General features: G+C 39.9%; 1 protein-coding gene across 1 annotated transcript in view; it reads right to left on the reverse strand.

Annotated features, from left to right (window-relative positions):
• The window catches only part of PTPN9 (protein tyrosine phosphatase non-receptor type 9), an 86,551-nt gene that overhangs the window by 4,672 nt on the left and 55,214 nt on the right, over positions 1 to 26,665 (reverse strand). The window contains exons 6-10 of the mRNA XM_082617884.1: positions 17,800 to 17,910; positions 15,663 to 15,991; positions 11,136 to 11,229; positions 5,871 to 5,937; positions 95 to 173 (exon numbers count right to left, since the gene is read on the reverse strand). Coding sequence (XP_082474010.1) covers positions 95 to 173; positions 5,871 to 5,937; positions 11,136 to 11,229; positions 15,663 to 15,991; positions 17,800 to 17,910 — 680 coding nt within the window. The remainder of the gene's footprint in view (positions 1 to 94; positions 174 to 5,870; positions 5,938 to 11,135; positions 11,230 to 15,662; positions 15,992 to 17,799; positions 17,911 to 26,665) is intronic.

The following is a 26,665-nucleotide window of genomic DNA, read 5'->3' on the forward strand; positions in this document are numbered from 1 at the left end:
ATTGTTTCTAAGAGCTAAACTCCCCTCTACAATCACCCATGCTTGGGGATGGGGGAGGGGGGAAGTGCAATGGGTAGAAAAAGGATGAACTCACCGGGTGGTCATGACAATCACCAAGACTTTTTGCTCCCATACCATGAGCCAGAAATCACGATAGGTATTCTCCAAAGGGCCTACAATGAAAGTAGAAGACAAGGAACGTGACCCTGGGAAGCTCTTCTGTTTTTTCCCAACTACTAATTCCAAAGCACATACGCTGGCTCCCTGCCTTTTTGACTATATCCCAGATATTCAGGGTGGTCCTTGGGCAAGCAGCACCAGCATCGTATGGGAGAGTATTAGAAATGCACAATCTGCATTTTAACAAGATTCCCAGGTAAAATTGTAGGTAGGCTACAGTTTGAGAAGCATTGCTACATATCCTCTTAGAGCCTCATCAACAGGGCTTCAGCTATCACATCCAGACTGAGAGTGTCAACTGTGCACATGTCTCTAGCTGCTTTCACCTCACCTAAGCCTTATAATCACCAGTTGCCTACTAAACCATTCCCCTTCCATGTCCCCTCATCCAGCTCCTCAGACCCCTCATGTTTGCAATTCAGTCTCCTCCTTCAAAATTAGCTTTCTCTCTCTACTTTCTCAACTCTGTTAACAGTACTGGCATTCTTAAATGACTTAGTCTCAAAAAGTTAGAGTCAACTCTGACTTACCCATTTCTTTCATCTCCCAGAAACAGACACCAAGTCCTAGATTTTTTTTGCCTTTGGAATGTTTTTGGTTTTTACCCTCTTGTCCCTATCCTGGTCTTCCTGCCGAAATTCACTGGCACAAAGACCATATCATCTTTTGTCTGAGTTCCTGTAACACCATCTTGGTTTACTTTTCTGAATAGGAATTTTTCTTCCAGTCTATTCTGTATACGCTTGCCAGTTTAATCTTTCTAAAAAATTGCTTCATCACAATATAGACACACAAGCTCACTGCTGCCTCTATTCCTTTGTTCACATTCTCTCACCTCCATTGCCATTGGACTTTCTACCCACTTTCTTTTTTTTTTCTTCCAGTTTTATTGAGCTATAATTGGCAAGCAGCACTGTGTAAGTTTAAGGTATACAGAGCATAATGATTTGACTTATTTATATCATGAAATGATTACCACAATAAGTTTAGTGAACATCCATCATCTCATATAGATACAAAATTTAAAAGGAAAAAAAACCTTTTTTCCTTGTGATGAGAACTCTTAGGTTCTACTTTCTTAACAGCTTTCATGTATAACACACAGCAGTGTTAATTATATTTATCACATTGCACATTACATCCCTAGTACTTATTCAGCTTATATCAATAAATTTGTACATTCTGACTGCCTTCATCCAATTTCCCCCTTCCCCCAACCCCTGGTAACCATAAATATGATCTCTTTTTCTATGAGTTTGTTTTCAAAGTATAATTGGCCTACAACACTATGTTAGTTCCCAGTGTACAACATACAGGGATTTATATGTTGTTTGATATTTCTATACACTGCAAAATGATCAACATTTTACCCATTTTCAAGTGCTGCCTCTTCCTTAAAGCTTTCTCTTAACACCACATTCCTTTTCTTAAATATTAATTAATTAATTAATTAATTTATTTATTTATTTATGGCTGTGTTGGGTCTTCATTGCTGCACGCGGGCTTTCTTCTAGTTGTGGCAAGTGGGGGCTACTCTTCATTGTAGTGCGTGGGCTTCTCATTGCGGTGGCTTCTCTTGTTGCAGAGCACGGGCTCTAGGTGCGCAGGCTTCAGTAATTGTGGTGCATGGGCTCAGTAGTTGTGGCTCATGGGCTTAGCTGCTCCGTGGCATGTGGGATCTTCCCGGACCAGGGCTCAAACCCATGTCCCCTGTGTTGGCAGGTGGATTCTTAACCACTGTGCCACCAGGGAAGCCCCAACACCACATTCCTTGTAGGGCTTCCTCTCATCCCAGCTCTTGATGGCACATCTGGATCAAAACATCTTAACCATTTAATGTATATGGTCTTACATCAGTCATTTTACTTTGTGAGAAGTAATCATATCTCAGCCAAACATGGTGCTGAGGGCAAGGGCTATGTCACCAACTACTCCTTTTAGAGTTAGAATCTGTACAGGGCTGGGCACTCAGCAGGAACGTTGAAGATGCCTGTGAGCCAATAACTCCCTTTCAATCAAGTGAGTAACAACTGAGGATAATTCCTTGTACTTCCCCAGTGCTTTTTCCTCCTTTGCTTTCAGGGAAGCAGGGCAGTACCAAGGGATGATTTTGTCGTGGAAATCTGCTAATTGCACTACCATTTTTGCTAAAGTCTCTTAGGAAGCACTAACATTTTATGATACTAGAATTCCGTCTTTGCAGAAGTGGACACTGCCAGGAGCATGTGAAGTCTTGGAAATAAGCTAAATGTCTAACAAGAGAGGATGTTAAATTATGGCATACCCCCAAATTTAAGCAGTCCATAAAGGTGATATTATAAGATCTGTATTTTTGCTATGGAAAGGTATCCACAAGACAACCATCAACAGAAAAAAGAGATAATGTATAGAAAAATCCCATTTTGTTAGATAGTTTATATGTCCATATCTATTTGTATGCACAGAATGAGGTTTAGAAGGAGATGCTGCAAAATGTTAACATTTTCTCTGGTCTCTGGGTTATGAGTGATTTTCATCTTCATTTTCTACAACGGACATGGCCTTACCATAGCATGCATGTCAAGAAGATAATAAAAACACCCTTTCCCCACCTCTGACTTTAGCCTTGTTCACATCGCACTATACTGCATCACAGCAGCTCTCATATACTTTATTTTCCACATTCAAACCACTGGCAAAATTGGTGTTGCCAATCAGAGCACCTGATAATACCACTTAGACTCAAGGCTAGACAGAGAAGGGTCATAATTTCCTCAAAGGCGTAAAAGAGAGATTTAGAAGGGAAAGTTACACTTCCCAGATTAGACTCCTTAACAGTAGACTTCTGTGAAGAAATAAAGTCAGCAGTTTATGCCGACATGGATGAAACAATCCACTAACCTGGCTTGCAAGGACTTCTGAATCAAACAGACATGTGCCCAATCCTGTCTGTGTCACTTACTAGCTGTGTGACCCAAGGTCACCTAACCTCTTTGGGCTTCAGTTTGTTCGTGGATTAACAAACCTTCCTTGCAGAGTGTCTACAATAATTAGATGGTGATTGTATATCTAATACATAATAGATACTTTCAATAAATGACAGGTATTATTAGAAATATTATGAATAAAAATCAGAATACTGAACACAGCCAAGAAGGTTAACCAGACAAACCAAACCAGCCTTCTCAACATCACAGGATCCCATTTTCCAGTCCTAACAGAGTGCTGATGCCTTCTAAAGATGGTCAGTGTTCAACTCAAGAAATCCTCTCTCATACTCCTGGATGAGCTTCTCCTGCACACGGCCTTCAGAGCCAGCCTAAAGGATCCAATCCCTGAAGAACTAGCAACTCTAAGAAGTGCCCTTGCCTTCTAAACCTGGAGAGAGGAGCATTCTGAGACCCCTAGAGTCAATCCTTACCCTCCATAAGCCCATCCATGCCACGGTCATCCTCCTCAACAAAGTCCTACTCTCAGGCAGATCACATCCTAATCTATACCTGCCAAAAATCTTTCCTGATAGTTCTCTTATTTGTTCCTAGGGTCTTGAAAGGACTCTTGGAGAGTAGTCCCTCCTAAGGGAAAAACAATAAATCTGTAACCATCAGACCAATTACAATATACCAAGAATCCAAAGGCCCTTTTCCCTTTTCTTCTCCCTCAACTTCTATTTTGAAAAATTTTAAACCTACAAAAAGTTGAGGGACTTCCCTGGTGGCACAGTGGTTAAGAATCTGCCTGCCAATGCAAGGGACATGGGTTCGATCCCTGGTCCGGGAAGATCCCACAGGCCGCGGAGCAACTAAGCCTGTGCACCACAGCTACTGAGCCTGTGCTCTAGAGCCCGCGAGCCACAACTACTGAGCCCACGTGCCACAACTACTGAAGCTCGCGCGCCTAGAGCCCATGCTCCACAACAAGAGAAGCCACCGCAATGAGAAGCCTGCACCCCGCCACGAAGAGTAGCCCTCGCTCACCTCAACTAGAGAAAGCCCGTGCGCAGCAACGAAGACCCAACACAGCCAAAAATAAATCAAAAAAAAAGAAAAAGTTGAAAGAAGGGTACAGTGTACTCATACATTCTTTAGCTCGAAAGCTATCGTTTTGCAAAGCCTGCTTCTCTATATATACACAACACATATTTTCTCTTTTACTGAACTATTTAAGTTTCAGACATTATGACATTTCACTCCTAAATACTTGAACACGTATTTAGAAGAACAAGAACATTCTCCTGTAGAACAATACCATTATCACACTGCAGCAACTAAACATTAATACAATAATATTATCTAATACACAGTATCCAACTGTCCCAATAGTTTGTCCTTAACAAATTTTTTTCCAAATTGAGTTTGCAAGATGACACACTGCCTTTGGTTATCAATGTCTCTTTAGTCTCCTTTAATCCAGAACAGTTCCCTGTCTTTTTTTTTCCCCCATGGCATTAACTTTGAAAAGTCTAAGCCAGGTCTCTAGTACATTCCACAATCTGGATTTGTCAGTTTTGTTTCTCATTATTAGATTCAGACTTAAAAACTGGCAACAGGACTTCCCTGGTGGTGCAGTGGTTAAAAATCCGCCTGCCAATGCAGGGGACATGGGTTCGAGCCCTGGTCTGGGAAGAACCCACATGCTGTGGAGCAACTAAACCCAGGCGCCACAGCTATGGAGCCTGCGCTCTACAGCCCACGAGCCACAGCTACTGAGCCCACGTGCCACAACTAAAGCCTGTGTGTATAGAGCCCGTGCTCCACAACGAAGAGCATCCCCCACTAGCTGCAACTAGACAAAGCCTGCACGCAGCAACGAAGACCCAAAACGCAGCCAAAATTTTTAAAAATAAATAAATAAAATTTTTTTAAAAAAGCAAACAAAAACTGGCAACATACAACATAGGTTATGTTGTGTAGTTCTCACTATACCACAACAGGAGGCATATAATATCTATTTGTCCATTACTGGTGATATTAAGTGTGATCACTTGGTTAAGGAGGTATCCGCCAGATCTCTTGCTGGCCATATTCCACAATGGTCAAAGGGCCTTAATTCCATATGATGGCCTGTCATGTCCTCCTATGTTGTGATTTCTCACCACTCTCTTTGAAGGAAACCTAGTATTCTCCTTGAGATGGCAAAGAACAGGTCAGGAGTAGTACTAGGGCCCACAAGAATATTAACAGAGGCTCCATCTGAAATCCTCCTAGAGCGCCCACTACTCCACTGTCAGACCTAGCAAAGACTATCCATGTCAGAGACTGCTGGCGTGCTCTGTGATGGTACAGGGACCAGCAAAAAGCCTCTTAAGCCAGCAACACCCATTCATAGACTGAGCTCAGTCTCTGGGAAGTCCCATTGCCATTCCTTTATGTCCTACTCGACATAAGGAGCATCTCACTGGCCAGTGAACTCTGATGTCCCATTCCCCTGGGTTGGCAACACTAAGACACAGTCCAAAAACTTGTAGTAATGTTGTGTGTTCAAATCTCTAGTTTATCTCTATGCAGTGAGTTTCCAGGCACATCTGGTACAGAAACTCTACACCTCTCATCTGCCTTCCTCAATAACCCTCAATCTTTATGAAAGGCCAAGATCTAGTGGCTGCAACATCACTTCAAGTTACCATTTCCTTTAAAAATTATGCTATCATCTGATGCCAACAATCACAGGTAGATGACACAAAACCAATTTGTGAGGGGCAGACTACTTACCTTGTGTCCCAATGTAAGCATTCTTCTGTTTGTAGCCATCCATGAAACTGGCATTGATGTAATCTGTCTAATGATAAAAAGGAAATATCATTGCAGCTGTGTGGGATATACCATTTGGGTAGGAAAATGATGTACTAAGTAAATAAAACTCAAGGTGTGAATTTTCTCTTTTTGTCAGGCAGAAAATGAGGAGTGAAAGGACCAATTCAAAACCTCACTTCCACAAATGTTACTGGGACAAGTGGATATCCACATGCAGAAAAAATGAAGCTTATTCCTTTCTCACATCATATACAAAAACTAACTCCAGGAAATTCCCTGGCGGTCCAGTGGTTAGGACTCAGCGCTTTCACTGCTATGGTCCGTGTTCAATCCCTGGTAATGGAACTAAGATTCTGCAAGCCGCACAGCGAGGCCAAAAAAACCCCCCAAAAAACAAAAACAAACAAACAAACAAAAAACCTAACTCCAAACGGGTCACAGACCTCATGTAAGAGCTAAAACTATAAAACTCTTAGAAGAAAACATAGGATTAAATATTTGTGACCTTGGGTTAGGCAAAGCCTCCTTAGATATGACACCAAAAGCACAAGCAACAAAAGAAGAAACATAAATTGAACTACATTAAAACTGAAAACTTTTGTGCTTCAAAGGACACCATCAAGAAAGTGAAAAAACAGGGGATTTCCCAGGTGGTCCAGTGGCTGAGACTCCGCGCTCCCAATGCAGGGAGCCTGGGTTCGACCCCTGGTCAGGGAACTAGATCCCATATGCATGCAGCAACTAAAGATCCTGCATGTCACAACTAAGACCCAGTGCAGCCAAAATAAATAAATAATTTTTTTTTTTTCCGAAAAACCCACCCACAGAATGCACACATTTGATAAGGGATTTGTATCTAGACTATATAAAGATCTCTCACAAATAAATAGTAAAAAGACAACTCAGTTTTAAAATGGGCAAAGAATCAGAATCGCCATTTTTCCAAGATGATATATAAATGGCCAATAAGTACCTGAAAAGTTGCTCAACATCATTAGTCATCAGGGAAATGCAAATCAAAACCACACTGAGATACCACTTCACACTCACTAGAATGGCTACAGGTAAAAAATAATAACAAATACTGGCAAAGATGTAGAGAAATTGGAACCCTCATACACTGCTAGTGGTAATGTAAAATGGTGCAGTCACTTTGGAAAACCATCTGGCACTTCCTCAAAAGGTTAAACACAGAGCTACCATATGACCCAGCAAGTCCACTCCCAAGGGAAATGAAGACACAGATGTAAACAAAAAAACCTCATAAACAAATATTCACAGCAGCATCATTCATAATAGCCAAACAATGGAAACAACTCAATTGTTTATCAACTAATGAATGGGTAAATGAAATGTGGCATATATCCATACAACAGAATATTATTTAGCAATAAAAATTAGTGAAATACGGATACATGCTATAACATGTATGAACCTTGAAAACACGCTGAGAGAAACCAGACACAAAGGGCCATATACTGTATGATTCTATCTATGTGAAATGTCCACAATAGGCAAAAAAAGTAGAGAAAAAGTAGGTGGGTTTGGGGGAAATGGGGAGTGACTACCAAGGCGAGTTTCTTTCTTAGGTGATAAAAATGTTCTAAAGTTGATTGTGGTGATAATTGCATGACTCTGAGAATATATTAAAAACCAATGACTTGTACACTTTTAATGAGTAAACTGTATGGTATGTGAATTACATCTCAGTAAAGCTGTTATTTACAAAAAAGGAGTCCATTAGGACTTGTAGCACTACAGCTCAGAACCAAAACCAAAAGGCAGGCAAGCCAAGCAACCTAAGCAGGAACACCTGTCCATGCTGTGACACACAAAAGGCAAAGTGTGACTGGAGAAGGAAGAAAGCTATGCCTCACAGCTAGGACCATCAACAGCATGGGCCAAACGGGCTCCATTACTGCCTAAATTAACACAAAGCAAAAGCCACACACATTCATAAGAGCCTCAATGAATAGCTCCTGACTCACTCTCTTCTGCGGGCCTTCTCCCACCTCCCAATGTCCTCGGTCTTATTTACATCATTAGCCATCAGGGAAATTAAATAGGATATGGAGGGTTACAGGAGGACAAAAGTAAAGAAGTTTCAACAGCAAACTAGGGAAAATCCATACTCCATTCCACTCTAGAGAGATGGGAATGACTCCCCATCAACCCTTTCTCCACTGGGTTCCAACACTTGGAGGACAGTCTGAACTGTCAGTACCACACAGCCACCCTAATAAAACACCTCCAGGGAGTTCCCTGGTGGTCCAGTGGTTAGGACTTGGTGCTTTCACTGCCGTAGGCCCGGGTTCAATCCCTGGTCGGGGAACTAAGATCCTGCAAGCTACACGGCTCGGCCAAAAAAAAAAAAAAAATCTCCATCTCATGGTCAAACCCATGTTATTTGGATATATGTCCATTAGATAGTCAGTCTACCAACTTAACACTTATCCTCCCACTAATTATTTATTCAAGAGTTTCCTCCTCTGTTCTTCTCCCACAGCAACTGGTATTGACCTCATACTACTCGTGTTCTACCCTGACTTGGACACCTTCACTGAGCTAATGGATCATCTGCAGCAGACCCAGAAAGCTAAAAGTCTCACTCACCCCAACCAGGCTTCTCAATCCAGGGCCCACCCATAGTCAGCCAAAGCCCATCCTCTGTTCAGCCTGGCACATTCAAATGGTATACACTGCAGGACCCATGTGAGAAGGCATAGAAAAGTACAAAGGATTTACCTGGTACATGCCAATCAACATATTATATAAGTAATATATGAGCTGTTACTCTTGGAGCTAACTTCATGCTTTGAAAAGAAATGCCACCTATTTAAAGGAGACTTATTTCTTTATAACTAAGGATACCAGCTCTTAGCATTCTTGTCTCTGAGAGCACTGGGAATTAAAATCAGCAATTTCAGAAGAATCATTACATATTAAAAACTGAAAATGACCTCAGAGATAAAGTATAGACTTAGGGGCAAACTGAAATAGCAGGAAGAAACACAGCATGCACATTATGTTATGGGCCAGGTTCAACTGAAACTGGACTAACAGCTTTGTAATTCCAGCTGAAATCTGTTGAACAATTCACTAATAAACCTGAATCCTCCACTTATTGTGGAAATAAAGGCTATACCAATATTTGTAGTAATGAGAGGGACTATAACTCAAGCGATGAACTTCAGATTAATTACAGGATGACTAGAATAGTCTCCTGGTACACCGGGATTCACTCATTCATTCACAAATAATTTACTGAATGTCTGATACATGCCAGGCACTGTTCTAGGTCTTGGAGACAGAGGAGTCAACAAGACATACATTCAGATTATCTCTGACTCCAGAGCCCCAACTCAACTAAGATGATCTTAATAATACTGGTGAATTTGCCTTCAGTCAGACAGACTCTTAGCTAATGCCACTGCAGGAAAACCCTCTGTAAGGATCCTAGACAGGATTATGAATTCAGTTTATGTACTTGAAACACTAGGGTCAAAAGAGATTAAAACCATGATCCTAGGGTACTGACTCATGTACCATACATACCCAAATATAAGGCAATGATGTTCTTAAGAATTATCCTCCAGAAAAAAGAGGGGGGATATAACAAGTCACTATATTGTGTCATGTTAAGGGGCACTATTTAAACTCCTTTTAAATAGTGAACAGCAACCTCAATCAATGCTGTTTTTTGATGTGTACAGAGGTCACCAGACAGAACTGTTGTATCAGAAGGAAAAAGAAGAAATGTAACACCTATCTAATTGTTGACCTCAAAATTCTTAAGTGTTGGATGCTACTGTAAACAAGTTATAATAAAGAGGACTTTAAAAAGGAATAAGTAAATGATAATGCTACAGAGGATGCATGAGATACAGGATGAATGAAAAGAAAAAACTGTGCTAATGTTATGCTAATAGACTTTTCTGACTTAGAATAAACTTTCCAGTGACAATACCAGGCACTTAAAAAAGGAAATAAAAATGATGTGTTCTGTAAAACTGTGTTCGATTGACTCAAAAGTAGCTCAAATGAGGACAAAGAAACTGATGTTAAAGGTGTATGTGAAAAGTTTGAATAACTTTTCACTAAATATCTCTACTAAGTACATGTGATTTTTAATATGCACAGATATGATCAAATTAATACATTAAATAATAGAGGCATCTGACCAATTCATCTCTATCCCTATATATTTATGTATACACTAGTCGTCCAAAATTTTTGTCAGATCTTCTAGATGGAAAAATCAGAGGTTACTTTTTTTTCTTTAAGAGTTGGATTTCTTTTTAATATTTATTTATTTGGCTGCCCTGGGTCTTAGTTGCGGCATGCAGGATCTAGTTCCCCCACCAGGAATCAAACCCAGGCCCCCTGCATTGGGAGCATGGAGTCTTAATCACTGGACCACCAGGGAAGTCCTAGAGGTCACTTATAACGAGAGTCGCCTGGTATTGACACATATACACTCACCAGTATGGTGGATGACATGACTATGACTTTATTAGGAGTAAAAGGCAAAATAATTGAACATTTATTGAGCACCTACAGTAATATGCCAAACTTTGTGCTATCAACATGTACATAAAGTATTTCATTTAATTTCTACTTAGTACTGTGAGATGGGCACATAGGGACTTGCGTATGTTAATAACTAGTATGTAGTCTAAAACTCAAACCTTGGGGCTTCTCTGGTGGCGCAGTGGTTAAGAATCCACCTGCCAATGCAGGGGACACGGGTTCCAGCCCTGGTCCAGGAAGATCCCACATGCCGCAGAGCAACTAAGCCCACGAGCCACAACTACTGAGCCCTCGTGCCACAACTACTGAAGCCCGCGCACCTAGAGCCCCTGCTCTGCAAGAAGATAAGCCACCGCAATGAGAAGGCCATGCACCGCAACAGAGTAGCCCCTGCTTGCAGCAACTAGAGAAAGCCCACGCGCAGCAACGAAGACCCAACGTAGCCAAAAAAAAAAAAAAAAAAAAAAAAAAAAATATATATATATATATATATATATATAGCTTAAAAAATAAAAAATAAAACTCAAAAAAAAAAGAAAAAAAAGAAAAAAGAAAAAAAATAAAATAAAACTCAAACCTTCTCTCTCTGGCTTAGAGTCCATGTTCTTTCTACTACAGTATTAGTAAGCTTCACTTTGGAAGAGGCTTAAATTTCCCTCAGTGTTCCTAAAAGGATGGCATTTATCTTTCTACCTGAGCGTGGCCGCTTCGTTTTGTCAGCTTCACTCTAGTTTGGTCCAGGCAGGGTACATCCCCATAGCGGTTCTTCTCTAGGTTTCCTGGAGACCTGAAGGAAATGAAACAAACTAAAATAAAGAAAAAAAAAAAACAGCTACAAGAGTTGAAAATGGATGACAATGGAAGTGGAACTGAGCCCAAGTCAGGAGATTGTTGTCATTCATTACTTTTTTTTTTTTTGGTACTATTTGGTTTTGAAAAAATCACTTGCATACATATTGATTAAAAGCAAAAAAAAAATTATAAAGACCACACATATAAAGTAATACTCTATATTGTTCATAGGTATGAATGTATATGTAACAGTATAAACAAAATCATCTGGTAGGAAACATACCACATTCATACTAGTGACTGCTTCTGGGGAATGAGGAGAACTGATGGTGAGGATTAGAAGGATTTCAACTTTACAATTAATTCTTTTATACAATAAAAAAGATGAAGCAAATCCAACAAAATGCTAAAAACTGTCAGTACTAATGCCCGTGATAGGAAATAGTTGTTTGTCACGTCATGCTCTGTTCTTTTTCATATTTAAAAAAAAAATCCGCGGACTTCCTTGGTGGCACCACGGTTAAGAATCCACCTGCCGGGCATCCCTGGTGGCGCAGTGGTTGAGAGTCCGCCTGCCGATGCAGGGGACATGGGTTCGTGCCCCGGTCCGGGAAGATCTCACATGCCGTGGAGCGGCTAAGCCCGTGAGCCATGGCCGCTGAGCCTGCGCGTCCGGAGCCTGTGCTCCACAACGGGAGAGGCCACAACAGTGAGAGGCCCGCGTATCGCAAAAAAAAAAAAAAAAAAAAAAAAAAAAATCCACCTGCCAATGCAGGGGACACGGGTTCGAGCCCTGGTCCAGGAAGATCCCACATACCACGGAGAAACTAAGCCTGTGCACCACAACTACTGAGCCTGCACTCTAGAGCCCGCAAGCCACAACTACTGAGCCCGCATGCCACAACTACTGAAGCCCACGCACCCAGAGCCCATGCTCTACAACAAGAGAAGCCACCACAATGAGAAGCCTGTGCACCACAACGAAGAATAGCCCCCGCTCGCCGCAACTAGAGAAAGCCTGCGTGCCGCAATGAAGACCCAACGCAGCCATAAATAAATAAATAAATTTATTAAACACAGTTTGAGTACTCTGTGGATTTAAAAAAAAAAAATCCTTCTTCCCACACAAATAAGCCCAGCTGATATTTTACAAAGTTCCAAGAACAATTCAATAAAAGGAATACTCTTTTCGACCAACAGTGCTGGAGTAATTAGATACCTATAGGGAAAAAAATTTGAACATCAACCTAAACCTTACACCTTACACAAAAGTTAATTCAAAATGGATCACAGATTTAAATTAAATGTAAAACATAAACCTATAAAAATTTTAGGAAAAAAAACGTAGAAAAATCTTTGGATTCTAGGGCCAGGCAATGTGTTCTTAGACTTGACACCAAGAGCATGATCCGCACAAGGAATAACTGTTAAAGGAACTTCATCAAAATAAACTTCTGCTTCACAAGAGACCCAGAAGAGGATGAAAAAAAAAAGCTACAGACTGGAAGAAAATATTCGCAAACCACGTATCCAACAAAAAACCAGTACCTAGAATATAAAGAACTCTCAAATCCCAACAGTTTTTAAAAAAATCCAAATAGAAAATGGGCAAAAGACATTTTACAAAGAGAATATACAGACGGCAAAGAAGCACATGAAAAGATGCTCAATATCATTAGATAGTAGGAAAATGTAAATTAAAACCACAATTCTAATTTTAATTTAGGGATCTCATCATACACCTATCAGAACAGCTAAAATAAAAAATAGTGACAACACTGAACGCTGGTGAGGATGCAAAGAAAATGGATCATTCATATATTGCTGGGAGGAATGCAGAAGGGTACAGCCACTCTGGAAAAGAGCTGGGCAGTTTTTCATAAAACTAAACACATAGTTACCATATGACCTATCAATCCCACTCTTGGACATTTATCCCAGAGAAATAGAAACTTATTTTCACACAAAACCTAGACACAAATGTTCAGAGCAACTTTACTTGTAAAAGAAACTGGAAACAACCCAGATGTCCTTCAACAGGTAAATGGTTGATTGGTTAACAGTTTGTACTGTGGTTCATCCATACCATGGAATATTACTCAGCAATAAAAAGGAACAAACTTGGTACAAATAACAACTTGGGTGAATCTCCCGAGAATTATACTGAGTGAGAAAAGGCAATCCCAAAAGTTTACACATAGTATGATTCCATTTATATAATAACATTCTTAAAATGATAAAATTATAGTAATGGAGAATTGATTACTGGTTGCAGGGGTTAGGGATGGGGAAGGGTGGAATGGAGGTATGTGGTTATGGAATTCTGTATCTTGACTGCAGTTCTGTATACACAAACTTACCTGTGTGATAAAAATTGTAAAGAACTAAATACATACACACACTGAAACTGGGGAAATCTGAGTCAGATTGGTGGATTGTATCAATATCCTGGTTGTGATACTATATTAAACTTCTGGGAGATGTTACCTTGGGATAGCTGTGGAAAGAGTACACATGATCTCTATTTCTTACAAATGCATGTGAATCTACAATCATCTCATAATAAAGTTAAAATTTAAAGTTAAATTTTTAAAAATCCTTTGAAAGGATGGTATAGGGGAGGAAAAAAAAGGGAAAGAAAGTCTCTTGGTCCACAGGTATCCTGGACAGCAGTGAATACTCTGATATCTACTTCTTAATCTAGAATTCCATGGGAAACAGTTTGTTCTGTGTAAGTAGTTCTACTGGAACTTGGTGTAAGACAGGGGCCTGAAGATGTTGAGGATTCTGGTTTCTAGTTCCTGAAGTGGGACGTTTTCATTGATTCAATAAATAAAGAGGCAAGATTGGGAAGTCCTTCCATAGGACTAGGACATATTCTCTGATTATAACATGACAGCTGGCTTGGGTGATGCAAGGAGCACAATCCAAACCCACTATTTTAATGTGGGGAAGGGGAACCATTGTAGAAATGACACCTCAAGGACCCCTCAGTAGAAGCACCCAGAGCACGGTCAGAAATACCCAGGACAAGTGTGCATCCTCTGCTCTGGCTGGGAAAAAGACTGGATACATACAGGGGTCTTGAGCTGGTAGGGATGAAACAGAGCTGTGTGGGAGAGAAGAATACTCTCCCCACATGATATATACTCTGCTTTCTCTCTCTCTTTTTTATTTCTTATTTTCCTTTGCATTCTTATTCTGCTTATTGATTTTTTTCTCAATTGCTTCTTCTCTCTTACTTCCCTTATCTGTATCCTAACTCATTATTTTCCCTCTTTTTTTTTTTCCTTTTCCCACTTACCTCACTCCCTGCATACCTTCTTTACAGCACACTAAGCTGGACAGGAACTAAAAGGGGAAAGAGGTACTCTCAGAATCACAGATTCCTAAAACATTTAAGCTACAAAAGAGTACGTAGATATCGGTGAGTCTAATATCAAATACTACACACAGGAAAACTGAGGTGCAAAGAAGAGAAATAACTTGGGTAAGTTACAGAGGGTATTTTTGGCTAAGCTGGAACTTGAGCCTGGGACCCACTGGGGAGAGCTTCCTTAATTTTCCTTTTTTTTTTTTAAGTTTTTTTTTTTTTTGGATGCGGACCACTTTTAAAGTCTTTATTGAATTTGTTACAATATTGCTTCTGTTTTACGTTTGGTTTTTTGGCCACGAGGCATATGGGATCTTAGCCCCCTGACCAGGGAACGAACCCGCACCCCCTGCATTGAAAGGCAAAGTCCTAACCACTGGACCGCCAAGGAAGTCCCTGAGCTTCCTTAATTTTCAACAAACAGTCTCAAAACTTGGAGAAAAAGAAGCTTTTGCAACAGCCAACGAAAACATGGTAAGATAAATGACAGCAGCAGTAAGAGAAATGATCCATGCTCTATTGCCAACAATAGTTATCAAGTGGTTATAAACCAGTTACAGAATTCAGGTAGAAGGAAAATCCCACAAGGCTGAATTCGTAAGAGGCAACTCTTCTCTCTTACTGACTGTGGATTATCTTAAATGGACCAGTACCCCTCCTCAGAAAGTAATGTAATACTATAAATGCTGTAGGGAGAAACTGCCCAAATGAAAGGACCAGAGATCAAATCAACAGCCTACATTTTGAGCCTACATTTTTGTTTTTTTCCTAAAAACACTTGCATATCAGGGAAATATCAAAAAATGTATCCATTAGTACACAGTTCCTCCACTGGGACCAAAGAGCTTCAGAAATTTCACAGCATACGCTGTTGGCAACAAGCACCAAGAGGTGCCTCTTTCTGGATGAAAGAAACTATCATCTAAGTGAGAGTGAGGCTCCTAACACAAGGAAGAGCCTATGTTAAGGAAGTGAGGTGTGGAAGGAGGGCTACCAACGTGTGCCACAGCATCTTGGAAAGTGATCAATCGCTGGCCCAAACCTTTCCTACTTACATGGAACAGTGGAAAGTGCCAACAGGGTTCTCACGACGGATGTCTTCATACTCCTCATATATCCCCCGCTTTTGCCTGGTGCTAACATAGTCCATCAACTCTTGGATGGTCATGGCATGGGGACCTGGGACATGCACTGAGTCCCAGTCTAAGGTCGGAGGGAGGGAGAACAGGATGATCTCATCGAAGGGATCTGGGTGGCCGTTCATCTGGGATAGAAACTGGAAATTCCAAGTGGCAAGGTCAATTTTGACGTACCCACCCAGGTTTTCTGGAAGGCACTCCCTGGGCAGGTGCTGGGTGACTTCAGATGTCTTTAATATCTGAATCTGGAAGGTCAGAAAGAACCACGTGAGTATGTGGGGAGGGAGGGGAACAAACAGATAAAGAACAAAAGTGCTTTGGAGAATGATATGAGATTTGCTGGAAATACCTGGTAAACTTAGAAAAGGAGTAGACTGAATTTCATCTGCTTGGGAATGAAGTCCTACGAATTTCCCAGAAAAGGTTTGACTTCCCACAATGTATAGCAAATTCATTCCTGGAATTAGGGGCCCTGTTATAAACGTAGGTATAGTGAACCAAGGCTTTATACTATTTACAAGCCTTTCCAGTACCATCTCATGTGGGTTTCGCCTTTTTGACTACTAAGAATGCATGGGACGTGGTTATTTTTGTCAACCCCATACTAAGGCAAACAATTCTAAGCCTGTTGGCTTGTGTTTTACTCACAGCTTGGTATGGACATTCTCAAAGATAGGTTTCTGTGAAAGCAAGACAAGACCAGCCTCCCAGAGGCTGGGTAGCCCAGGAAAAATGCTAGAGAAGTAATTGTAATACTTAATTCCTCTCTCTGCTTGGACACAGCCATACTGGACCAAATTAGCCTAGTTGGTTCTTTTTGGAATCTGTGTGGAATGGGAATGTTTGCCTTGCTTGCCGTTGCCTCTTCCTGGAATGCTGCTTCCTGGGATGCCTTCTTTTCCTCTTTGGCCTCGTCAAGGACGAGCTTATAGCTCAACCTCTTCTGTGAAGCCCTCCCTGACAGTCTGAGATAACATTCTCCTCTATGTTTCTCAGAGCCACAGTCCTCTGAACATGTCTGTGTCCCCTTTCAGGACCATAAGCTCCTCAGGAATAAGGGCTATCTCACTCAACTTTTAATTCCCAGGGCCCAGAGCCTGGACTGTAAAGGTGCTCATTATATTTTGAGTTCATACATGCATGTATATACTTGTATATAATTCAAGTGTTAAGAACTTGCCTAAGGAGTCCTCTCAAAGAGTTATCTTAGGAAAGACATCTCCTACTCTGGGGTCACTAGGTCACTAAGTAGCTTCCGCAGAACCAAACATCTTTAGTTTCCCCTCTCCAACCCAAGTCGCCTCAGCTACAAAGATCTGTATTGTTATTATTCATATAATCCCATACTAAAAAAAAAAACCCTCTGATACTATTTTACAACATTATTATCTTATTCTATTATACCAATGTTTCATATACCCTTTCTTTCAAGGGTGAGAAATGAATGAATAAATGACTGAAACCATAATCTTTCCATCCTGGAATACTTAGGGGATGACAATAGAATCAAGATAATTTTAGACAATGCTTCTGAAGTTGGGAAGCAACAAGCTGTTTTAAGAGAAAATGCCAGGAATAAAAGTAAAAGAGAGATTAAGAGTCTCCTCCAGCACCGTGGTGGTCAAGGGGACTGAATATTTCCAGTTGAACAAATTCAATCACCAGTTCAACTGATGTAATTATATTAGAAGTTGCTAAATATTAAAAGCCTGTAGAGCCACAGGACTAAATTTTGGAAGTAGCAGCTATCTCTAAGTCACTCATGGGACACATTCCTTCGATGCTATCTGCATGCAAGGTGCTACATACAGGGGAAGTGCCCAAACTATGTCCAGGTCCTAACTTCAAGGAACTTGCACAGTAAGAAAGGCAGCCTATATTGGGCTGAGTAAAGAATAAAGCAGAGAATATAAGAGAACACACTAACAGAAGCAGAAAGAGAAACAAGCCAGGAAGGTTTTTTGAAGGTAGAAAATTAATTGGCAGATTTCAGCAGTAGAGATGGAAATGTATCTATCCCACCTCCAAATAAAATTAATTTAGCTTCCTTTACCCTCTCCCGGACTTTGTCCTTCAGAAGGAGGCTGATGATGGAATAGGGCACTCGGAACCATATGGGTGCTCCCACAATCAGCACTTTCTTCAAACGAGCTGGAAAAGCTCCCTGCGGAGAACAATATAAGGATTTAAAAATACCAATTAGGGCACTGCAACAGTGCCTAATGGGACCTTTGACTGTTCAAGTACAAAGTTTAGGTTTTTTGCTCTTCTCACCATTCTTACCCAGCAGGGGGAGTCTATACCTTAATTCAGGTTTCACTTAGTAGCTAGAGAAAAAGTGGTTAAAAAGAAAGAAATGGAAGCAACCTAAATGCCCATCAACAGAGGAATGGATAAAGAAGATGTGGTACATATATATATATATAATGGAATATTACTCAGCCATAAAAAAAACAAAATAATGCCATTTGCAGCAACATGGATGAACCTAGAGATTGTCATACTGAGTGAAGTAAGTCAGACACAAAAAGACAAATATCATATATCACTTATATGTGGAATCTACAAAAAGTGTACAAATGAACTTATTTACAAAACAGAAGTAGAGTCACGGATGTAGAAAACAAACTTATGGTTACCAGGGGATGAAGTGGGGAGAGGGATAAATTGGGAGACTGGGATTGATATATACACACTACTATACAGAAGATAGATAATAAGAACCTGCTGTATAGCACAGGGAACTCTATACTCTGTAATGTCCTATATGGGAAAAGAATCAAAAAAAAAAAAAAAGAGTGGACATATTTAGATATATCAATATAACTGATTTGTACACCTGAAACTAACACAACATTGTAAATCAACTAAACTCCAATAAAAATTTTAAAAAAAGAAAGAAGGAAATTAAAAGCTGATTTACCTTTAAAAGTAATCATGTTATGGAGAAACAGAGAGGAACAAAAGTTTGGCCTGGGACACCTCAGAATTATAGGTGAGTGTGCTGGAATCTGCACATTTAAATGCATGGGCTTTGAGTTATTTGATCTGGACCCATTTAATGACAGAGAAAGACTTCAGGACTTTTGGTTACATTAGTAAGAGATGCCCTAAAGATTCTCAAGTCTTCCTGCAGATCTGAAAGAGGAATCTCAAAGGAAATTTTGATAACAGATGGTTATCTCCTTACCATTTTTTCCCGTGATTATATTTCCCTGATCACGTGAGTTCTCTATGATTTTTATTGTCAGCACAATGCTGCATTTTCAAAGAAACTCTTATTTGTGAAACAAATAAATAAAATAAAAAATAAAAGTAACAATGTTATGTTGTCAATATAAGCTTTATGGATCAAAACTACTCTGATTTTTCTTGTCAGCATACATGTGTGCACCCTTAAGTTCTGATTATTAAAACTTTAAGGAGGGCTTCCCTGGTGGCGCAGTGGTTGAGAATCTGCCTGCTAATGCGGGGGACACGGGTTCGAGCCCTGGTCTGGGAAGGTCCCACGTGCCGCGGAGCGACTGGGCCCGTGAGCCACAGCTACTGAGCCTGCGCGTCTGGAGCCTGTGCTCCGCAACAAGAGAGGCCGCGATAGTGAAAGGCCCACGCACCACGATAAAGAGTGGCCCCCACTTGCCACAACTAGAGAAAGCCCTCGCACAGAAACAAAGACCCAACACAGCAAAAATAAATAAATAAATTAAAAAAAAAAAAACAAAAAAAAAAACAAAACTTTAAGGAACAAGTAGATCACAAATAAAATGAACATGAAACATTTCTCATAATCTTTCCTTTACTCTGATATCTGTGTGTTTATAATCATTGATTTTCCACTCATCTCTTCATCTATTTATGTATTCATTCATTCAATCAATCAATATGATCTAGCGGGCACAAGGGCAAATGAGGTCTAAAAGAAAAGAGACACCCTGATCTTCACAAGGCATAAGAATGAAAAATTATTCCTTCTTAATCCATAGCTCTTGGTTTCATTTGGTTTCTCAATATTTCAGCACTTCTCATAGGCAGGGATACTGAATAATACTGGTATTCTAACTGGGAAGAAATTATTCCCAGTTAGATTATAATAGTATTTTTAAAAATATTTTTATTTATTTATTTTTGGCTGCGTTGTGTCTTCATTGTGGCACGCAGCCTTCTCTAGTTGTGGTGTGCAGGCTCCAGGGCGCACAGCCTCAGTAGTTGTGGCACGTAGGCTCTCTAGTTGTGGCACGTGGGCTCTCTAGTTGTGGCGTGCAGGTTTAGTTGCCCTGCAGCACATGGGATCTTAGCTCTCCGACCAGGGATCGAACTCACATCCTCTGCAGCGGAAGTCAGATCCTTAACCACTGGACCACCAGGGGAGTCCCCCCTATAATAGTATTTTTTTTTTGGCTGTGTTGGGTCTTTGTTGCTGCGTGGGGGCATTCTCTAGTTGCAGTGAGCGGGGGCTACTCTTCATTGTGGTGCACAGGCTTATCATTGCAGTGGCTTCTCTTGTTGTGGAGCACAGGCTCTAGGCGCGCAGGCTTCAGTAGTTGTGGCACATGGGCTTAGTAGTTGTGGCTCGCGGGCTCCAGAGTGCAGGCCCAGCAGCCATGGCACACAGGCCCAGTAGCTCTGCGGCATGTGGGATCTTCCCAGACCAGGGCTCAAACCCATGTCCCCTTCATTGGCAGGCGGATTCTTAACCACTGCGCCACCAGGGAAGTCCCTATAATAGTATTTTAAAATATTATAATAGCATTTTAAAGTACAAAAGATAAATACAAATTATAATAGTATTTTAAAGTATAAAAGGTAAATATGAAAAAATTAGCTACCCTATAAATAATAATCAGCATAAAAGTATAATGGTAAAAAGCCTCTGGTTTATAATAGCACTTGTGCACACAAGCACGATCTCTTTCCCTGTCTCTCTCCCCCTGTAAGTCACTGGTCATACAAAAAAGATGATTTATCCTTGGTGTCTGCTACGTTTACACATACGTATATAGGTATACGTTTTTTTAGCCTAGGAATATGCGTCATAAGAAACATGCAAGACACATAATTTTAAAATCTTATTGAAAGATATAACAAAAGACTTTAAAAAAATCCATAAAACAAAACACAGCATTCCTGGACAGGAGAAGATGATGCTGTAAAGATGTCAATTCTCCAATTAATTCATTATATCCAAATTAAATCCCAAAGTGTTTTATCTTCCAGAACTTGACTGAATGACTCTAACATTCATCTAATCAAAAGATGATGATTTTTTAAAATATTTTCTCAACAGATTTATAATTTTGAATAAATGGTTATCTCTGGGGAATGGCACTGGGGTATGTGAGGGAGTAGTCAGAGACTTTTCCTTGAATTACTTTTTAATTGCTTTTATAATTTATAAAAACTAGTTATAAAGTTTGTTTTTAGTATGCATGTTATATATCAGTAAAAATTTAAATAAAAGCACACGAAAGTGCATGTAAAAGAATAAAGTACAAAAAGGTCAAAACAACTTTTAGAAATAAAAGAATACAGGGAAGCTTTTTGTATAAGGTATTTAACTTTATTATAAGGCTACAATAAATTAAAAAGTGAATATGTTGGTCTAGATGCCTAGATCAATAGAACAGGGAGTCCAGAAATAGACATACTTACCATATGGAAATTAAGTATAAGATAAAGGTGTCATCCCAAATGAGTAGGGAGATAAATGTATTAGTTAACAAATGTTGCCAGGACAGCTATTTGAAAACAAATTATTTTGTCCATAATATAATGTACCATATATAATATGATATATTATTAAATATACTACATGTAATATAGTATATTAAAACGATAATGAAAAATTAGTATCACAAAAGACACCATAAAGTTGAATAAATTATAAACTGTAAAAATGCTGGTAACACATACTTAACAATACTCTTAATATTCTTAACAACAAGTCTTATAAATCGATGAGACAAACACTTCAATAGAAAAATGGGTAAGGACTTCCCTGGTGGCAGAGTGGTTAAGAATCCACCTGCCAATGCAGGGGACATGGGTTCGAGCCCTGCTCCGGGAAGATCCCACACGCTGCGGAGCAACTAAGCCTGTGCGCCACAACTACTGAGCATGCACTTTAGAGCCCGTGTGCCAGAACTACTGAAGCCCGTATGCCTACAGCCCATGTTCCGCAACAAGAGAAGCCACCGCAATGAGCAGCCCGCACACCACAACAAAGAGTAGCCCCCACTCGCCGCAACTAGAGAAAGCCCACGCACAGCAACAAAGACCCAACGCAGCCAAAAATAAATAAATAAATTTATTTTAAAAGAAAAGAAAAAAAAATGGGTAGAATATATGAGAAGAAAAAAAATTTTTAAGCAATACTTATTGATGTTAAACATGAAAATATGCTAAAGTTAATCACTAATAAGAAAACACCAAATAAAAACATGAGTTGATCAAAATCCAAATTATCAGTGATGATGAGACTCTGGTGAACAGGATGTTGATGAGAGTATAAATTTGAACTAAATTTTTAATGGACTATTTGGCAATATTTATCAAAACTTTAAATATGCCTACATTTTGACCCTAAAAATATGCTTATAGCAATTTATCCTGAAGAAATAATGGGTCAAATATACAAAAATGTATGTAAAATGATGTTCATTGAAGCCTTTTTGTAACAACACACAAAAAATGGCAGGGGACATGGGTTCAATCCCTGGTCCAGGAAGATCCCACATGCCGCAGAGCAACTAAGCCCATGCGCCACAACTGCTGAGCCTGCACTCTAGAGCCCGCACGCCACGACTACTGAGCCTGCACTCTAGAGCCCACATGCCACAACTACCGAAGCCCGCAAGCCTAGAGCCTGTGCTACGAAACAAGAGAAGCCACCATGGGAGATTGGAATTGACATATATATATACTAATATGTATAAAATAGATAACAAATAAGAACGTGCTGTATAAAAAAAAATAATATTTTTTTAAAAAAAGAGAGAAGCCACCACAATGAGAAGCCTACGCTCTGCAAGGAAGAGTAGCCCCCCATTCACTGCAACTAGAGAAAGCCCACGTGCAGCCATGAAGACCCAACGCAGCCAAAAATAAAATTAAATTAAAAAAAAAAAGAAAGAAATTTACTAAGATGGGGAAAATCTACTCAGAGCAACTTAAGAAGTCAAAGATTATTTACACTTTTATTCCAGTGTCACATTTTGGTCCAAATCCTCACCACAGTAACTACTGGAAATTAATTCATACTAAATAGAAATCTGGGGGACTTTCCTGGTGGTCCAGCAGTTAACATTCCACACTTCCACTGCAGGGGGCGCAGGTTCTATCCCTGGTCTGGGAACTATGATCCCACAGGGTGGCCAAAAAGTTTAAAATTAAAAACGAATTTTTAATTTAATTAATTAATTAATTAATTAATTTTTAAAAATCTGAAGTGTGAGACTGTGCATTAAACTTCTACTTACAACTTTCATGAGAATGAGGATGGTAGGGGACTATATTTAAAATTTTATCTGCTCCCAATGACAGAGCAATAAGTCACTAAGGAAAACATGATATGGATTTTAAGGCAACCAAACTTTTATTTCATTCCCTTTGAATTTATATAGCAAAACAACAACAAAACATCTGTAGTAGTTTCATTATTTTGAACCAGATAAAGGAGGACACATAAACAGCAAAAGAACATTTGAAAAAAAAGATACTACAATGTTATTATTTAAAGGAGTTCAAACAACAACAAAAAAAGGATGTTATTATTTTAGAACTTCTAAATTCAAAAAAAGAGCAAAGGGAGGTGGGATTCCCAGACTCCAGCTAGAGGAAGCGAGACTGCACCTGCTCAGGCAATCAGAGGGAAGGGGACGGGACCGGCGGGCAGGTGGGCTCGCCCTCTCGGTGACTGCACCAATCGGGTGTGCCCTACCTGCCGGCAGGTGCCCCTGGATGAGGCCATCCCGCGCGCCCTGACCAGGTCCTGGTGCTCTGGCCCGGTATCAGGCCTGTGCCTCTGAGGTAGGAGAGCCAAGTTCAGGACACTGGTCCACCAGAGACCTCCTGGCTCCACCTAATATCGAATGGCGAAAGCTCTCCCAGAGATCTCCACCTAAAGGCTAAGGCCCAGCTCCACTCAACGACCAGCAAGCTACAGTGCTGGACCCCTATGCGAAACAACGAACAAGACAGGAACACAACCCAACCCATTAGCAGAGAGGCTGCCTAAAATCATAATAAGGTCATAGACACCGCAAAACACACCACCGGATGCAGTCCTGCAAACAGAAAGACAAGATCCAGCCTCACCCACCAGAACACAGGTACCAGTCCCCTCCACCAGGAAGCCTACACAACTCACTGAACCAACCTTAGCCACTGGGGACAGACACCAAAAACAATGGGAACTATGAACCTGCAGGCTGCTAAAAGGAGATCCCAAACATAGTAAGTTAAGCAAGATGAGAAGACAGAGAAGCACACAGCAGAGGAAGGAGCAAGTTAAAAACCCAACAGACCAAACAAATGAAGAGGAAATAGGCAGTCTACGTGAAAAAGAATTCACAGTAATGACAGTAAAGATAATCCAAAATCCTGGAAACAGAATGGAGAATATACAAGAAATGTTTAACAAGGACCTAAAAGAACTAAAGAGCAAACAAACAATGATGAACAACACAATAAATGAAATTAAAAACTCTCTAGAAGGAATCAATAGCAGAATAACAGAGGCAGAAGAACGGATAAGTGACCTGGAAGATAAAATAGTGGAAATAACTACTGCAGAGCAGAATAAAGAAAAAAGAATGAAAAGAATTGAGGACAGTCTCAGAGACCTCTGGGACAACATTAAACGCACCAGCATTCGAATTATAGGGATCCCAGAAGAAGAGGAGAAAAAGAAAGGGACTGAGAAAATATTTGAAGAGATTATAGTTGAAAACTTCCCTAATATGGGAAAGGAAATATTCAATCAAGCCCAGGAAGCACAGAGAGTCCCATACAGGATAAATCCAAGGAGAAACATGCCAAGACACATATTAATCAAACTATCAAAAATTAAATACAAAGAAAAAATATTAAAAGCAGCAAGGGAAAAACAACAAATAACACACAAGAATCCCCATTAGGTTAACAGCTGCTCTTTCAGCAGGAACTCTGCAAGCCAGAAGGGAGTGGCAGGACATATTTAAAGTGATGAAAGGAAAAAACTACAACCAAGATTACTCTACCCAGCAAGGATCTCATTCAGATTCGACAGAGAAATTAAAACCTTTACAGACAAGCAAAAGCTAAGAGAATTCAGCACCACCAAACCAGCTTTACAATAAATGCTAAAGGAACTTCAAAAGGCAGGAAACACAAGAGAAGGTAAAGACCTACAATAACAAACCCAAAACAATTAAGAAAATGGTAATAGGAACATACATATTGATAACTACCTTAAATGTAAATGGATTAAATGCTCCAACCAAAAGACACAGACTGGGCTTCCCTGGTGGCGCAGTGGCCTGCCGATGCAGGGGACACGGGTTCGTGCCCCGGTCTGGGAAGATCCCATATGCCGTGGAGCGACTGGGCCCGTGAGCCATGGCCGCTGCGCCTGCGCGTCCGGAGCCTGTGCTCCGCAACGGGAGAGGCCACAACAGTGAGAGGCCCGCGTACCGCAAAAAAAAAAAAAAAAAAAAGACACAGACTGGCTGAATGGATACAAAAACAAGACCCATATATATGCTGTCTACAAGAGACCCACTTCAGACCTAGGGACACATACAGACTAAAAGTGAGGGGATGGAAAAAGATATTCCATGCAAATGGAAATCAAAAGAAAGCTGGAGTAGCAATTCTCGTATCATACAAAAGAGACTTTAAAATAAAGACTATTACAAGAGACAAGGACACTACATAATGATCAAGGGATCAATCCAAGAAGACATAACAATTGTAAATATTTATACACCCAACATAGAAGCACCTCAATACATAAGGCAAATGCTAACAGTCATAAAAGGGGAAATCAACAGTAACACAATCATAGTAGGGGACTTTAAGACCCCACTTTCACCAATGGACAGATCATCCAAAATGAAAATAAATAAGGAAAAACAAGCTTTAAATGATACATTAAACAGGATGGACTTAATTGATATTTATAGGACATTCCATCCAAAAACAACACAATACACTTTCTTCTCAAGTGCTCATGGAACATTCTCCAGGATAGATCATATTTTGGGTCACAAATTTTAAGAAAACTGAAATCGTATCAAGTATCTTTTCCAACCACAACTCTATAAGACTGGATATCAATTACAGGAAAAAATCTGTAAAAAATACAGACACATGGAGGCTACACAGTACACTACAAAATAACCAGGAGATCACTGAAGAAATCAAAGAAGAAATTAAAAAATACCTAGAAACAAATGACAATAAAAACACGACGACCCAAAACCTACTGGATGCAGAAAAAGCAGATCTAAGAGGGAAGTTTATAGCAATACAAGAAACAAGAAACATCTCAAATAAACTAACCTTACACCTAAGGCAATTAAAGAAAGAAGAAGAAGAACAACAATAAAAACCCACAGTTAGCCGAAGGAAAGAAATCATAAAGATCAGAGCAGAAATAAATGAAAAAGACATGAAGGAAACAATAGCAAAGATCAAAATAACTAAAAGCTGGTTCTTTGAGAAGATAAACAAAATTGATAAACCATTAGCCAGCCTCATCAAGAAAAAAGGGAGAAAACTCAAATCAATAGAATTAGAAATGAAAAAGGAGAAGTAACAACTGACACTACAGAAATACAAAAGATCATGAGAGATTACTATAAGCAACTCTATGCCAATAAAATGGACAACCTGGAGGAAATGGACAAATTCTTAGAAATGCACAACCTGCCAAGACTGAA

The sequence above is a fragment of the Mesoplodon mirus genome (genome assembly GCF_964341445.2).
Source record: "Mesoplodon mirus genome assembly, chromosome: 4".
Classification (NCBI taxonomy): Eukaryota; Metazoa; Chordata; class Mammalia; order Artiodactyla; family Ziphiidae; genus Mesoplodon; species Mesoplodon mirus.